Raw genomic sequence first — 16,899 nt, forward strand, 5'->3', positions numbered from 1 at the left:
TTGAGGAAGTCACAGTTTGTTGAAGAAAGGACATGGATCACAAAATTCATAATCTTACTGTTTTCCCCATTAAGTTGATGGGATAATATCCAAAACCAAATCTCTTACTTTTAGTAGAAAATAGTTTTAGCATTACTTTAAATCTTTTAATAAAGGTGTAATGGATTCTGTAACATGGATTCCCATGAAAAGGAGACAAGATGAAGGACATTTCTTAAGCCAATTAAATATTTAGTCACACGGTTTTGTAATTTCTTCTCAGATCTGCTATGGATGGCCATTGGTCTTCCATGCTTAATGTCACCACTGCTTTGTATAATAATGTATTAAAGTTGAAAATAGGAGATCCACTGCTGTATATGAGGAGCTGAGTCATGATCTGAAATGTCAGTCATGAATTGACATTGTCTCATCCTAGCAAACTTGGCACTTCCTAGTCATGTAGGTAATTGGATTGCCTAGCAGGGTACTTGGGTTTTGGCATCCTTTGTCAGTCAAATATGTAGCATTATGATAATATACTCTATTCTTCTTTAGAAGGACTGTTCAATAGAATTAGAAGAGAATACAATTATTTCATAGTAAGGGTTTGGGGATCTTTGTACCTCTGAAACAGCAACAAGCCTCCCAAAAGTGTAAATGGGGGACGTTATTAATCATTTATTCTTTAATGATTTTAAAAATTCTTCATCCAGAACTATTCTCCTGCTTCTCTCCTTGTATCTACATCCTATCCATCCTTTAAGAATCTTGTGAAATCCCACCTGTTCTGCAAAGTTTTCTCTGCCACATCATCTTTATTCTATGAATTCCTATGAAATTATGGTCTCTATATTGTATTTGGCAGTTGATCACATGATACCACATGGCATTTTCTTACTTTTTTGGTTTTTAACTACTTTGGTTTTAATTTGTTGCATATGTATTTCTTCTGAACTAAATTTTAACTTCTTTGAGGTCAGGGGCCCTAATACTTCTGTATCCTCAGAATGCCTAGCACATAGTAATCATTTAATAAATGAATAACAGAGGATTTCATAGAGTCCTGTATCTGAAAGCAATGTTAAAAGTTGTCTGGTCTAACCCCTCCATTGGGGAATGAGAAAACTAAAAGACAAAGACATTAAGTGATTTGCTCAGGGTCACACAATTAAATTAATTTCCCAATTCCTTTGGGGGGATATATGGAAGGAAAAGACATGATGATAATAACATAAGATGAGGAGAAGAAGTGAATGGTAACTGGGGATATCGGGAATTTATTTTTAGGGACAGCATAATTGTGATGCTTGGAATAGGCAGAGAACTTTCAGCAGTCAGAGAATGTCCTGGCACTGGAATTGTGAGGTAAGAAGGATAGAGAATGAGTATTAGAGATGAACTAAATTAATCTCTCATCCATAATCCCTTGGAACTCAGTGTGGAACAAAATATTGGTATGAGATGATGGTGGTATAATGGGAAAATCATTGAACTCTAAATCAGGATAGCTACATTCCAGCCCCAGACCTGTTCCTCCAGGCCTTAAGGAAATCACTTAACCCCCTCTGAACCTCAATATCATGATCAATGAGAGAATTGTATTAGGAGGTTTCTAAAGACCCAGCTTTCGAATTCTATGATTCTATTGACTGTCATGGTTTGAAGAGTATTAGCTGATAATAAAATTGCTGTGTTAGATCCATTATTCATGCCCAAATGAGTACAAACCAACAGCTGGATGATAAGTGAAGCCAGGTTATAAAGTTATAGAAGCTCTTAGGATGTAAAATCCAATGGTCATGAGTATCTTTTTCACTTTCATTGTTAATATAGTAGTACCTAGGATCCTGTGCAAATTACCCAAAGTTTAGGGTACCCACTCAAAACCATAGCTCCTAAGTCTCTCCTGATATGACTAGTTTTATATAGTATGTCAGAAAGAACAAAATAATTAGACACAAAGATGTTTAATAAAACTACATTGCAAATGTGGTGGCAAGAAGAGTTCCACTCCTCTGCCTCCATACTCATAGGCATTCACTCACATACCATACAGCTAGTGTGAGAAACATGCATATAAATAAAGAAAAACACATTCTAGGGAAACAAGTGCTCAGGACATACCCCGAACTGGAACCACTGCCCCTTCTAATGCTGCTGAAACTTGAATGTCATCTGCTTATGTCATTGATTTTATCCATTGCCTATTGTGTCCCTTCTGGGCAGGCATTGATTGCATCATATCTGTCCATCATCTAGTCTTAATGTAAATTGAACTATCCTCTACCCTTCAACCCCCATAATGATCCTGCTTGACTTGGAAATGATGGCAGAAGAAGCCAGCTGGGATATTGGCCTCCACTTTAGATCCTTTGTTTAAAATTTCTGCCTTTATTATGCATATTTGTCATCAACAAAATCCCTGGTCTTTGTTTAACATCCATCAAAGTAATATCGTCAGGCAGCTCTCCTAGCATCCCATATATGTGAACGTTTAACTGGTACCATTTAATGATGATGGTAATGCAGACTGTTTCTCCAAACTCCCCTCAAATTTATTCCTCTCCTTCGGTATTCACGAGAAGCACAGAAAGACTTCCAGCTGTAGAAAAAAATAAGGGTTTCAGGTCAGCAGGTTCTCATGGAGACTTTTTTTAATTTATCAGCCACCCCTGGCTGACTGGCAGGCCTGTTCTGTTGCCGAACAAGAAGAAAGATTATATCCTTCGATGAAGATGAAAAAGGGCAGCATCTTGTCTAAGCCACTCACTGGTAGATGTCAGACTTCTGAAGACCCTGATCCTGTGCTGCAATGTTGAGAAGCTCTTTAAGGAAACCTTGTATACTTCCCCTTAGGTTATTTCTAGTTATTCAGACACACTGCAGAAGAAGGTTTGAGGGGATAATGAGTTCAGGGCTTCTCTCTTACAGAGGAAAGCAAGCCTTCATCCAGTCCTTCTCCCCACTTCCCAGCCTCCTAGAATTCCACCATCCTTGAGTGAGGACCTACCCCATTCAAGACACATTCATGCACACCCAGAGATAACTCTTGAGAAGCTCCACTCTTTGTACCATTTATCATCCCCAACATTAAAGCAATCTTGGCTCCTAACTGGTGTTATCTTCTGGAAGTCCTTTGCAGGGAGAGGCTCTAGCACTTCATATGTTACTTTCTCAAGATGTTTTTCAATCAATAAAATTGATCCCAAGAAAGAAAACACTTATAAAGGAACAGTACTCTGTATTGCAAAGAAATTCTAGTCCTCAATGTTCATATTATAGTATATTAGAGACAGGAGGCAATTAGAGTAATGACTATTAATTTGTTCAGTCTTTTTGAGTCATATCCAACTCTTTATGGCCTCTTTTTTTTTTCAGTGAGGAGCATTTCTTGGTTAAAAAAACTGGGGTTTTTTGCCATTTCCTTCTCTAGTTCATCATATGGATGAGGAAACTGAGGCAAACAGAGTTAAGTGACGTGACTTTCCCAGAGTCACATAGATAATAAGTCTTTGAGGCTAGATTTGAACTTGTCATCCTAATTCCAGGCCAGGTATTTTACTCATTTATTCCACCTAGCTGATCTAATGGCTATGTAAGAGAGGAACTTGTAAAAGAGAGAAATCAGATCTAGTGGTTCAAGGAGCAACCCACGTGGGGAAAGAGCAAAAGGAAAAAACTCAAGATTCCAGTGAGAGAACAGGAGCTGAGAGAACTCAGAAACTGCCAGCTCACCTCACTCCTCCAGCTGAGAGCCTGGGAAGAGGACCTCTGAGGCTGGGGGTCCCTCTGGACATCAACTGCTTCCCAGTGAACCCTTGAAATCTCTCATTCAGCTTAAATATTGTAGATTGAGACTCTGAAAGAAGTCACCTACTGAGAAAATTCCTCTCTAAAGATAATTCTCCACCTCTCTCCCCAACTTGTCCTGAACTCCATTACTCTAACTAGATTAGATCAGGAGTAGGGACCAAACCAGCAGCTGACTGGAAGAGGAGTCAAGGTAAAGAACCTACACCTCCAGTATTTGGGGGGGGGGGCAGCCTGCCAATCAATAGGGACTCCTGCTGCCCACTTTCCTCACCTGATATCCCCATCTCTCCCTTCCCTGAGAGATCCCAAATAGTGTTACTACTTAGATTAGGTCTGCTTAGTTTCTGGCATTAAAGAAGGGGACTGAAGATTTGAGGAGAACTATACCTCTCCCCAAGGAGGAGGGTTAACTCAGGATCCTAGGGATCCAAAATCTAGATCCAAAGAGCAATCTTATCCCCTGGGCTGAGGAGTAACACCAAGTCTTAAGGGGAAGAAGTGGTTTTGGGGGTACTGGAAGGACCCAGAGGCAGGAAAAGTCTATCTTGACTCTCAACAATAGCTGAGATAAAAAGGGAGGCAGTGAGTCATTTCACTGAAGCTCTTGCCTCTAAGTTAACCTCCTCTTTCCAGAACCATTCTCTGAGGAGACTTACTCTGTCCCTGAAGGAGACAAAGCTGGATTACCTTCCCCAAGGGGAAGATCAACCCTTTCTCCCCCTCATTCTCTCAACCCTTTCTCTCCCCTCTCCAGATGACCAGTGTATGTGTGTGTGTGTGACCTTCTTACTGGCCATTCATTACAGCTAATAATAACTAGAATGTTAATAATGCTTTAAGCTTTGCAAAGCAGTTCACAAATATTATCTCACTTTACCTTACAATGATCCTTAGAGGTAGCTGTAATCTTCATTTTAGTAGAGAGGAAAATGAATCAGAGTTAGGAAAACCAGAGTTTAGAGGTGGCTTTCAACATTTATTAGTGGTCTGGTTATGGTTAAGTCACTTGTCTGCTATTTGCCTCAGTTTTCTTATCTATAAAATAAGGATAATAATAGTAAATACTACCTAGGGTTGTAGTGAGGAACAAATGAGATAATATTTGCAAAGTGCTTAGCACAATGCCTGGTATTTTGTAGGGACTTAAAATGTTTATTCCTTTCACCCTCTCCACTAGTTGTGTGGCAGTCCTATAAGCAAGTTAATGTTTATAAGCCTCAATTTTCTCATCCGTAGAATAGATATGAAATTTTAATACTTCTCAAGATTGTTGTGAGAGGAAAAAAACCTCTGCAAAATGTTATAAAAAATAAAATCTAAAAAAACCTGTAAACCACAAAATAGCTTTCATAAAATCCATGCATATATCAGTGAGATCACCTTCAGACTTGAATTGTGTATGAAATTAAATTTATTAAATATGTTTAGTTGCCCACTTTGTATTTCTAAAGAGAGATTAGAAAAAGAGCTGAGAAGTATTTCCAAATATAAGAGAAGGGATGTCAGAGACAAAAGAATCATCAATTACAAAGCAATCTGGATCCAGTTAATTTGAGGACAATAATCCCAACCACCTCAATATTGCCAGTACATTAATTAGAACACAGTGCAACCAGTCTTATGTGCAAAATCAACCAATCAATCAATTAAGAAGCATCTATTAAGCAGTTGACAATTAAATAATGTAATGAATTAACTGCCAGGACTAGAGTCAAGAAGGCTCCTCTTCTACATCTACTAGCTGTGTGACTGAGCAAGTCAATAAATCCCATTTGCCTTAGTTTCTTCATCTGTAAAATGAACTGGAGAAGGAAATGGCAATCCATTCCAGTATATTTGCCAAGAAAACTTCAAATGGGGTTACCAAGAGTCAAACATGACTGAAAGCAACTGGTAAACAACAAAATTAAGCACCTACTGCCTTCTAGTCCATGAGATATAAAAGATCTAAAGTAAAGTCCAATACAAAGATTGTATCCTTGGTACCTAGCTGAGGACCTGGCATATAGAAGCTCAATAAATGCTTATAGATTGACTAGTTGATTGATTGTTTTGAATCTAAGAGTTCAACTTTAATACAATGAAACACTTAGACTATTGAGGTGTTCAGGGCTTTTCTCTCTAAATAAGATGGTTCTATATTGCTTTTCAATAACCCTAAACCATCAGGACAAAAAGCATAATTATGCTCACTTTCCTCTGTTGAGTATACACTACTATGTTTGGATGTTCATCCTATGTGATTAAAGTTGTTTTTTTGTTTGTTTGTTTTAGTCCCTAAATGGGAACATTTTACTTATGCAGAAAAATAACTTATACAAAATGACTCCTTCATTCCCAGAATATGCAGATAAATGAGGATATATAGATGATTGCTACCCAACATATTTTTATAAGTGAGAAAATATTTTTATAAATCTACATAAATTATCCTGATATTGATCTTTATTTTCTATTTCTATATCTAGATATAGCCAAGAAACTATGCTCCTAATTAATAGAGACTGATATTTACTTATGAAAGAAAAATAAGTATTTCATGCCCTTTATCGGCTTCCCTTCTCAAAATTACCACATTTTAAACTGTTAAGTGATTCCCCCTTGGACTAAGGGAGTATTGACAATAAATAGAAATATCTTTATAAAATGTTATTCTTCCTAGATTCACCATTCCATAAACATTTCCTATTTCTGAGGATTTTGCTATTTCACATCAGTAACTAACACTTTTTTTCAAAGAAGTCAATAAAGTTACAGTTCAGAAATAGCAATCTAAGAAAATCTAAGAAGAAGGAAACATATCTTTTAGTGAAGTTCATATCACTGACAATTCCCAATTGACCGATGGATATAAATGTATGATAGGATTTTGCTTTATTTATTTTTCTCAAGCCCACCACGAAATCAGCTCCAACTCAAGGATTTAACCTTTATTGCTCCTTTCTGTTTACCTCTATTCTTTGAAATTATTCTTTTTCTTCCCCTTGAAGTCCACTGGTTCATACAGAATTAATACACCACAATATGGCCAAATATTGTCTGTTAAGTAGAAAAATGAAGCCACATAAAATTCAATCAAAAAAGCCAGTGTTGTAGTTCACTATGATCATTTTTTTTTCTTTCACATTCCTTATTGCTGGAGCCTCCCTTGACAGAATGGGTTCACTTATTCCTAGACACCACAATGGCTACTCCAATTAGAGCTCTGTGCACATCAATTGTTTTCGGTGTTATTACCACTGGCAGGTCTGCCTCCTGTCAAAATCTTTAATGCTTGAACAATTCAGAAGAAAATAAATTCAAATTTTGCATGCAGATTGATTACTTGGAAATAACTTCATCAGAGCACTGTGCTGTTGGTGAAATTTTCAGTGGAGGCACCAACAGATTTAATCCAAGCATGATTGTCTAGGGGGAAGAAAATAAACAAAGCTCAGTCTTGTTTTATGGAGGGAAAGGATGCGTGAAACTAGATGGTTATCTTTTAACTCTTCAACAAGAGGTGCCTGTTTTCATAAATCTAACCTCTATATACACAGAAGATTGCCACAATCAAATTTGACATCTTTGTCCCTGTCTTTTCCTTTCATGCACACACACACACACATATATATATATATATATATATATATATATATATATATATATATATATATATATATATATATATATATAAAGAACAGTTTATTATTCCTTTTCATAGTCCACTTTGCAGGAACTTTAAGCAAAACCATTATTATTATCATTTCCAGGCTTATCCCTGATTTGATCATGTCAAGTAATGTAGAAATGAGATTATCTTTGTGTATCATTGTCTCTGACTAGAATTTCTAAAATGTTCTACACTTATTCCACCCATTAGCAAACGTCTGCTTCTTTGATATCTTGCATCAGCTCCATGTAATAACATTAAGTCCCATTGTAATTTGGTCTTGTGCACCTTCTCGCCCTTTTCAGATACAAGAAAGCTCATTAAAAATTATATTTGTCTATTTGAAATGGGTTCAGTTTTTTAAAGGTTTATTTTATCTTCTATCTCTGCAGTAGTTTTATCTGTCTATTCAAGACAGTATTAAAGGGGTGGTTGCTGAAAATCTAGATAAAGAGGCAGCAATCACAAAAAAGCCAACATTGAGAACAACTTGTATCAAACTAACCTTTCTCATATTAGTACATCAGGTGAATGCAGCTATGCTAGACTTAAAAAAAAATTCTCAAACAAACCTTTTGCTTTTTAATGCTGCTTTATTTAAGCAAAGATTATAGTAGGGTACTTCATAACATGAGATAGTCTGTAAGTGGCCAGTAAAAAGCTGCCTCTGTAGGTCCCCTGGCATTTCAATACCACTAAGACCCTTTTATAACTGAGACACTAGTGTGAAGTGAGGGTGAAGCCAGGAAAACCCCTAATGGCTTCCCCTAAGGATCTTTTATTATTTTTGTTTAGATTGCCCCCCCCAAGTTAAATCTAAACACATGTATACATGTATATAGTTGTTATTCTTGTTGCGCCTGCCTGTGTACTCTGATTTAGGCTATTCTGTATAGAATACCTATATAAGTATTTGTAACGTCAAGAAAAGGCAGTTTTATAGTGAAGTCATACACTAGACATATGCTAAAGTAACCTCATTCTCACTTCTACAATAATAGACATACTTTACCTATACTTTTAGTAAAGCATCTGACAGATCACCAGAAGTTGCATTTATTCATGTCCTTTTCTAATCTAATGGTTTATTGAATCATTTATATTTAATTTGTCTTCCAAATTATATATCTCTCAATACAATATTTTAAAAAATGGTCTCTGAAAATCTAAAAAAGGAAGTTGTTTCAAAGAAATGGAGCATGATTTCCTCAAGAACAGTCAAATCAGACTAAGTTATTTTCTTCTTTGACAAGGTTACTAGGTTGATGGATCAGGAGAATACTGTCGCTATGATTTACCTAGATTTTAGTGATGCATTTCTTTTTTTTTTTTAAAAAGGTATAGCAATCTGTGATAAGTCATAGTAAAATTAAGTGGCATAAGAAATGGTTGAAAGTCTTCCCTTAAAACTGGTACTTTGTCAATTTAAAAAATTTATCCCTTATTGATGACTTCAAGTTATAGATAATATGCTTACCAGATTTACAGTTAATAAAAACTGGGAGGGATAGTCAGGATTCTAAAAGATCTTGGCATGCTGGAATGAAATAATATGAAATTTGACAGAAAGAACTATAAAGTTTTACACTTGGATTCTAAAGTATAAATATACAAATATAAGATGGAGGTAGCACAGTATTATAATTAAAATTATGAGGCTGATAGTAGCTTAATAACTTTATTAAATCGTAGTAGTAATAATAGTAGTAGTAGTAGTAGTAGTAGTAAAGAAAGGGAAAGATGAGAGGTACAGAAAGATATTTAATTTTCTAATCTATTAGCCTTTGGCTAAACTCTGACAAGGGTCCCTTCAGCTCTCTATGCTCCAGCCAGAAGACCCCAAAGACCCCCTGGTCTCCACTTATAAGCATTTTTCTCTACCCACTAGCTCTCACACGTCACATCTCAGGAACCAACCATAGTTTCTCTTAATTTGCCTGGACTGCCCAGGATCAGTTTTCTCTTAATTTGCCTGTGGAATCAGTTACCCATATCATTGGTTCCTGGATTCTTTAACTTCCTTTCTCTGTGGCTTTATCTATACCTGAATTTACTCAGTGGTCTTTGACCTCCAGGTCACTAAGAGATGACATTAAAAAAAAAAAAAGCAACGTAATGGAGAGAGAAATTTGCTTCCAACAATGGCTAGAAGGCTATTTATATGCAGATCATAGAGTTTGGAGGGATCACAAACTCTATATAAGTCAATTCATTGCTGTTCAGTCATTTCAGTCACATCCAACTCTTTGTGACCCTATTTGAGGTTTTCTTGACAAAGATACTGGCATGGTTTGCCATTTCTTTCTCCAGCTCATTTTTATAGATGAGGAAACTGAGGCAGGCAGAGTTAGGTGACTTGCCCCAGGTCCCACAGCTAGTTAAGTGTCTGCGATCCCATTTGAACTAAGGTCTTTAGCCTTCTCTCCATTTCCCCATGTAGCTGTCCTCCATAAGTCCATAGGGACAGCTAAAAATAGTTAATGCAATCAGAGGCCTCCTTGAAATGGACACTATCTGAGACCAGAAAGAGGCCAAAATCCACAGTACTAAATGTTAGACTACATTTGGTCTATTCCATGCACCATGTTTTGGAAGAACATTGATAAACTGAAGGGCAGCAAAAAAATATGGCAACCGGGATATTGAAAGGTCTGGAGTCCACACTATGTGAGGACTGTTTAACAAAACTGGGAAGGTTTAGCCTGGACACCCCATGTCTATGCTAGGGTGCCTCTCATGATTTTTAATCTTTCTTTACACCTGAACAGTTCATTTATCAGTATCCTCTGTAATTGATATAGAGCTATACAAGTATTTGGAATAATGATTAGATTTTTTCTTATATAGTCTTGAAAGGTAGAATAGAAGCAATGCAGACAAGATGAAGAGAGAGATGTTTAGGTGTGACATAGGGAAATTTTGCTAAGAATTAGAGCTATCCAAACTGGGCTGGTTTCCCTCAAACAAAGACTACATGACCTCTTGGCAAATATGTCATAGAGAAAGTTCTGCTTCGGGGTTCTATTCTTTGGCCTTCTAGCTCAGAGATGTTATGGTTCTGTGTAAAACAGCAGCATGAAAATAAAATTATTGAATAACAGCTAAGTGTATGTCACCATCTATTTGTAAAGATAAATTGAAAGTACATATGTGAAATAAAATGTTCTGTTTATTACTGCCAATCTGCACAATGTGACTATTATAGCACAGTGAAAGACACTCATTAAAGTTGCATGACTTGGGCTTGAACCCTTGTTTTGCTCTTTTTTTTAACATGAATGACCTTGGGCAAATCAGTTAACTTCAGGGGCAAATCAGTTAATTTCAGCTTCCTGATCTGTGTAATTAGGGAATTGAACCAGATAACCTCTAAGCACTTCCACCTCTAACTCTATGATTCCGGTGAAAATTATCATAAGACATCAGAATGAAATGTGGGGGAAGCCTCTAGCTGATACACTAACCAATTTGAAATATTTTGTCCCTGACTGCTATGTAAGTTTGGAAATCAGATACGGGGAACAGGAATGCCCCCTTTCCTTCTTTAGACGTACCTTCAATAAATACAAAATGGCATTTAGATAAAATGTTTCATCACAAAGACTCTTCCAAATCCCATGTGAGGTTATTTATTTATTTTTTTGGCCATCTCAGAAGAGCCAAAAACAAGTTAAAGAATATTTTTTGAGTAGATAGGTGCCCTTTTGGTTTTCATTCTACTGACTTCTTTAGAAGAAACAGAAATGTATACTTTAATTTTTAGAGTAAAACTTCTCTGTACAACTAATAACCACAGAAGTGGAAAAGACCTGTGACTTTTACTGTTCCTGAGAACCCAATTATTTTGTCATTTCTTATCACAAGAAGCAGTACAGTTCAGAGTAGTTTTTAAAATATTGGAATAACTTAGGTTTGAAGACTGGCCACGTCACTTCCTAACTTTGTGATCTTGGGCAACTTAATGAACCCTTTCAGTCTCTCTGCCTATAGCATAAGGAGATGGAATTAGATAATCTCTAGAGTCTCTATAAATTCTAAATGCTAATGAATATCCTCTGAACACAAGCTAGTAGCAAAGACTTCTGTGTTGCAAGATAGAGACCTGCATTCTACTTGTGGCTTTATCACTAATTTCGTGGCTTTAGCCAAGCTGTTCAACTACTCTGAAAAATGATGGATTTGGCTCTCTACTATCCCTTCCAACTCCAAATCCAATGGTCTTCCCGTTAGGACTAATTAATTTTGTAGCATCTATCTGTTCTGACTTTGCCCAGATCCATTTTTCACTCTCCCCTGCTTTGTTCTCTCACTCTTGTTCTGTTACAAACGGTTCATGTTAGCTGAGAGTTATATTGAGCTTTTTAATCAGCAGTCATTGAGCATAAACTCATAGCACCATTCATTAACTTCTTTATTAATTTCATCTAATAAGTGGAACAAGTGAAAGATGGTGCATAATTATTCATTCTTCCTTTTCCAAAGTTGTCCAAACAGATGATAAAGAAATTTCTTATTGGGCAATCCTTGAGCATAAAACCAAGAAAGGTCATGAAGAAAGCCCTTTATGATATTTCCCATTGATAAGGTTTATACTTATAATTGAGGCCCAGGACAGAGTCCGGATCAAAGAATTATGAGATAGAAACCCTCTACTTCTCCCAGGGTGAACATAAGATTGGGTGAAGGAGAAGTTTAAAAGGAAAGAACAAATAGTTTAAAATTCCAAAATAAAAGTGTGAAGTATCATTTTAGGGTAGATGGTAGGTTTTTATGTCCTTTTCCCCCAAGGTATAAAACTTAGTACTTCTGAGCTGTGCCCTCCTTCCAAGATGCCTCACAGAATAGTGACAAAGCATGGATGCTCAAGTGCCATTGACCTTAAAGATTATTATATCCAGCAACAGTCGTCAACAACAACAAAAAAAACCACCCTCTGCAGAACTGTATGCAACCAATCCAATTCAGTTCAATCTAACAAGTGTTAAATGAGTACATGTTTTCTGTAAGACATGATCCTGGGCACTAGAGATACAAAAGTCTCCTTTTTTAATACATTTTTATGCTTTATGCTTATATGCCCAGGGTTATGAGGATTAATTGGCATAATTTTTGCAAAGCACTTACCACAGTGCTTGGCACATGGTAAACTCCACATAAATGTTAGTCATTATTATTATTATTAGCTATTTCTTTTTCATGTTGCTTCCCTAGCTTCTGATTCATTACTAACAACAAATTATCTGCTGGTTGCATTTTTGCATTTATACATCTAACCCTTCTGCAGGGGCACAACAAGCATACTAGATTACACTAGCCAGGTAACTTCTGATTGGGAAAGCACAAAGAAAATTTATATTCAGATTTGGACTATTTCTACCCCACTCTGGCAACTGCTTGACATTAAATGTTCAAGTAATTGTATTGTGCAGCAAAAATTATGAAACCTAAATAGAAAGTCCTAATTGATAAAGGGAAATTGAAAATGAAAAGTAGTATGAAGACCTGTATATGATCATAAACCTGGAAAAAATGAAGCCAATATGTTAAGTTCACAGGAGTCTGATTATGAGGCTTTATTAGTACAGAGCTGGTGATGCCAGCATTCTTGAAGGCTATGTCAGAGAATTAGAGATTTGAACAGGTTTAACTAAGCTGTAAAAGTTTTACTCATGAGCATAGTTGGGTATGTCCCATCATGGCCAAGGACCAGCCTATCTAAGTTTGGAGCAGTTCATCCCCAAGTTAGGAAAGGGATGATTTTTTTTTTAACCAAGGCATCTCTCAAAGATAAATTACTAAATTACAGAGGGGTTGCATTCCCTGTTAGTTGAGGAAATACCCACACTGACAAAGCTCTGGATCCTTGAAGTTTATCAATTCATATAAAATTATACTTTTGGAAGAGTAGTCCTTGTTGAAGGTTAAATTCCATTTTGGTTATGTCAAGAGTATTGATAATTTAAAATTATATCTTTCGCTTTGAAAGAGTCATTCATATAATAGTTCACATGGAACTTTTATGCTTATAAAAAAGTCCCTCTTTACTCATTTTAATCCTCTGTCAGCAGTATAGTAGAGAGGGTTTCATGGTGAGTTCAGTGTCAAAAAGAACAAAAAATTTCATCTAGAAAAACTTTTGACATGCTTCTTTGGCTATCTTCTAAGATTGAAGATAGCTTATATATTTTATATTGTTGCTATCTTAATGAAACTACCACTTTCTTCAGAAAAGTTAGCAATAATTATTTTCCACAGTCTCACCCACCTCTCAAGTACAACAGAATTGTTCCCTAATATTGGAAGACCATAGCACCAGATTATTCATGTTCTTTAGAAGAACATAATATTATACCTCTTGCTGTCAAATACTAGAGCATGAGTCTACATTTTTATCTTTAAATGTCTTCTAGATTAAAGTAAAATTCAGATTATGAATAGTGTTCAAGATCATTTTAAACAGTGACTCTTTCAGATAATTTTTGGTTCATAAGAAGGCATGCCCTCCAAGCAGCTGCCTGTAAACTGAAGGAAAGATAGAATTATTAGTTTTTGGCGCTGGTGGTTTGCTTTTTCTTCTTAAACTGTCTGATATACTTTGGAAAAAGCTACCAAAGGATATTGTTTGATTATATAAAATATGAACAAGCAAATCTTCCTTCAAGTGGTAAATGCCTTAACAGGTTAAGAGCTGGATAAGCGTAAAGGACACTCAAATGAAGTCACTTTTGTCAAAGCCTTCTCCCTTAATAACACATCTTGTTGATACAGAATGTATTATCTGTGAACTTGTGATGTACAAGAGATTGATTACCCAATTTGTATCTCGCTAGAAATGTTTGGACTCTGTGGTTTCCTTAAATGAGGTGAATAAGAATTTCTGTTTTCTGAATAGGAAATAAAGTATGTCAGGCTTATTTTAGATGGCTGGAGTGTGCCTTAGATGATATTAAGGTTTTGTTTTCGTTAAATGATTAATATGGAGTAAGAGGTTGGATGTATTTGGAAAAATTAAATCTGTTTCACCTGAACATGTTTAACTAGTTAATAAGAAATATCAAAACAGACAAAACCCTGAGGTCAATGGTCATTTTTTGTAAAGCCATTATATGATGTTTAAATTTGTTGTTTGGGTCTGTCTATAACATAAGTTTAATAACCTAGCTCAAATGCAGATTTCTAATTTTCAATTAACATAGGAATAATTTTGTTTGCTAAAATAAAATAAATGAATGAATGAAAGTCTGAAACATGAAATGTTCTAGGTAGAACTTTTTAAAATTCCAAATTTCAAAAAATCATGTGGCAACTGTATAGCTCAAGCTTTAAGTATTAACTTTTAACCTTTGACCTTACAGATTTTAACCAATGAAATGTCTCTTTAAACTTTAAAGGAAACAATGATAACGAGCGCCTGGCGATTGCTAGACAGCGAATTCCATATCGACTTGGTCGAGTAGTTGATGAATGGCTACTCGACAAAGGTAAAAAACATTGATTAAAACTTCAAATAAAAAAATAATTTGAACATAACCAAGTAGTACTTCATTGTAACACTAATAAACATAAAAAATAAATTTTCAGTAAAACTAAATTAAAAACAAATTTAAAACAGTAAAATGTAGATAGTAATATTTGCATACCTTGTATAATAATTTCTATACATTTTAGAAGTATCAGCTGTATAATAATCTTACCCTGTTAACTTAAGGTTAAAGGGACTGTTAAATATAATCCACTAACTCAATCTATGAAGGTACTGATAGCAAACATTAACCCAAAATGATAAATCATTCATAGATTATATTACATGTTCCAACATCTAAATTATTAACTAAAATATATGTAGTTCTGATATCTTCATTACGGTCCTGAAAAACTCTTTGTTTAAACTGTAGGTATCTTAAATAGTGGGCAATATGAATTGCCGGTCAAAACAAAGTCCCTTTAACGTTTGCAACTTTCTAAGAGGATTTGGGAACAAACCCTAATTAAAACTGGACTTAAAGTTGTGTGCATGCTTTTTATTAGCAGAAACCAATCTGCTAAAGTGGATTCAATTTGATAATAATGGTACTGTTTCTGAAGATTTCTGTTGAATGAAAATGTGCCATGATTTCTCCATTGGTATGTGTATCATTTCTGAAGCCGCTTTTACATCTAAAACTCTTTTCTTTTTTCTTTTGTTTTAATCGATAGACTTGCTGAAAGCCAATCAGATATAATTTTATATATTTGAAATCCTTGCCTTCGATGTGATCAATGTGAACCATGCATTTCTTTTCAGTGTGAATGCCGGAGAAATAGAATTATTCAAATGAGCCAATGAAACATTACATTCTTAATGTAAACTCTCATTTACCATATTGTCTATATGGCCATTACCTGAATTTTGAGATCTTTAGACTTTAAATTTAAAAAAAAAATACTTCACTTGCTATAGTTGCAGGTTAGTATCTATAGTGGTTATTTCAGTGTGGCAAATCCTTGAAATGTTAAAAAAAAAATTCTGCCAAAGATTTTGCATTTTTTAATTTGACAACCAAGACTCAAAAGTGAAATTGCAAGACCTCAAGGAAAAAAGGGGGAAAGGATCTACTAAAAATAAATTTGGTATAGACATCTTTGATTGGTCTTTTAGCAAAAGTAATCCATTGAGAATTAATTAAGCAATTACAAGTATTTACCAATATTATGCATTTCATGGACACCTCATTAAAAAGCAATGAATTATGAGTCAAATGCCTATCTTATAGTTTATTGCTCTCATTATTCACCCCATGAAAGATCTGTTTTATCATCCTGTTTAGAATGTAGAGTTCACAATCAACATTTTTGCATGTATGTAATGTTATTTTTACAGGGCGTCAGCTCACAATCTTCAATAGCCAAGCAACCATTATAATTGGCGGGAAAGAGCAGGGCCACCCCTTCCAGGGCCAGCTCTCTGGTCTTTACTACAATGGCTTGAAAGTTCTGAATATGGCAGCCGAAAATGATGCCAACATCGCGATAGTGGGAAATGTGAGACTGGTTGGTGAAGTGCCTTCCTCTATGACAACCGAGTCAACAGCCACAGCCATGCAGTCTGAGATGTCCACATCCATTATGGAAACCACCACCACCCTGGCTACCAGCACAGCCAGAAGAGGAAAGCCCCCTACAAAAGAGCCCATTAGCCAGGTGAGTGTGCCTATCTTTTATGTTTTTCAACTTCATTTTTAATTGTATCAGCTTTAGAGGTCTTCTATTTTGGTAAAACTATTGTTTCAGGCTTCAAGTATCAAAGTTGCCTTTGTGTCTTGCTAATTCTGTTGTACCTAGGTTGATTCAGTTACCTTTGCTTATGGACTACATGAGTGGAGTTGTTGTATAGTAGGCAGTTAGGGAATCACTTCAAAGTGTGAAGCATACAACAATAATTTGAGGAGTTTTTAGGATTGGCAGATTTTCTG

The 16,899-nt window shown here is 35.6% G+C and overlaps 1 protein-coding gene across 48 annotated transcripts in view; it reads left to right on the forward strand.

Moving 5' to 3' along the window:
• Nucleotides 1-16,899, forward strand: part of NRXN1 (neurexin 1) — a 1,454,617-nt gene that overhangs the window by 1,245,776 nt on the left and 191,942 nt on the right. For 28 of the 48 annotated variants that reach the window (XM_003339683.3, XM_056823682.1, XM_056823689.1 and 25 more), the window contains 2 exons: nucleotides 14,839-14,928; nucleotides 16,308-16,627. In XM_003339683.3, the coding sequence (XP_003339731.1) occupies nucleotides 14,839-14,928; nucleotides 16,308-16,627 (410 nt within the window). The remainder of the gene's footprint in view (nucleotides 1-14,838; nucleotides 14,929-16,307; nucleotides 16,628-16,899) is intronic. The other 20 variants (XM_056823679.1, XM_056823698.1, XM_056823778.1 and 17 more) reach the window with 1 other exon arrangement.

This window comes from Monodelphis domestica, chromosome 1 (genome assembly GCF_027887165.1).
Source record: "Monodelphis domestica isolate mMonDom1 chromosome 1, mMonDom1.pri, whole genome shotgun sequence".
Lineage (NCBI taxonomy): Eukaryota > Metazoa > Chordata > Mammalia > Didelphimorphia > Didelphidae > Monodelphis > Monodelphis domestica.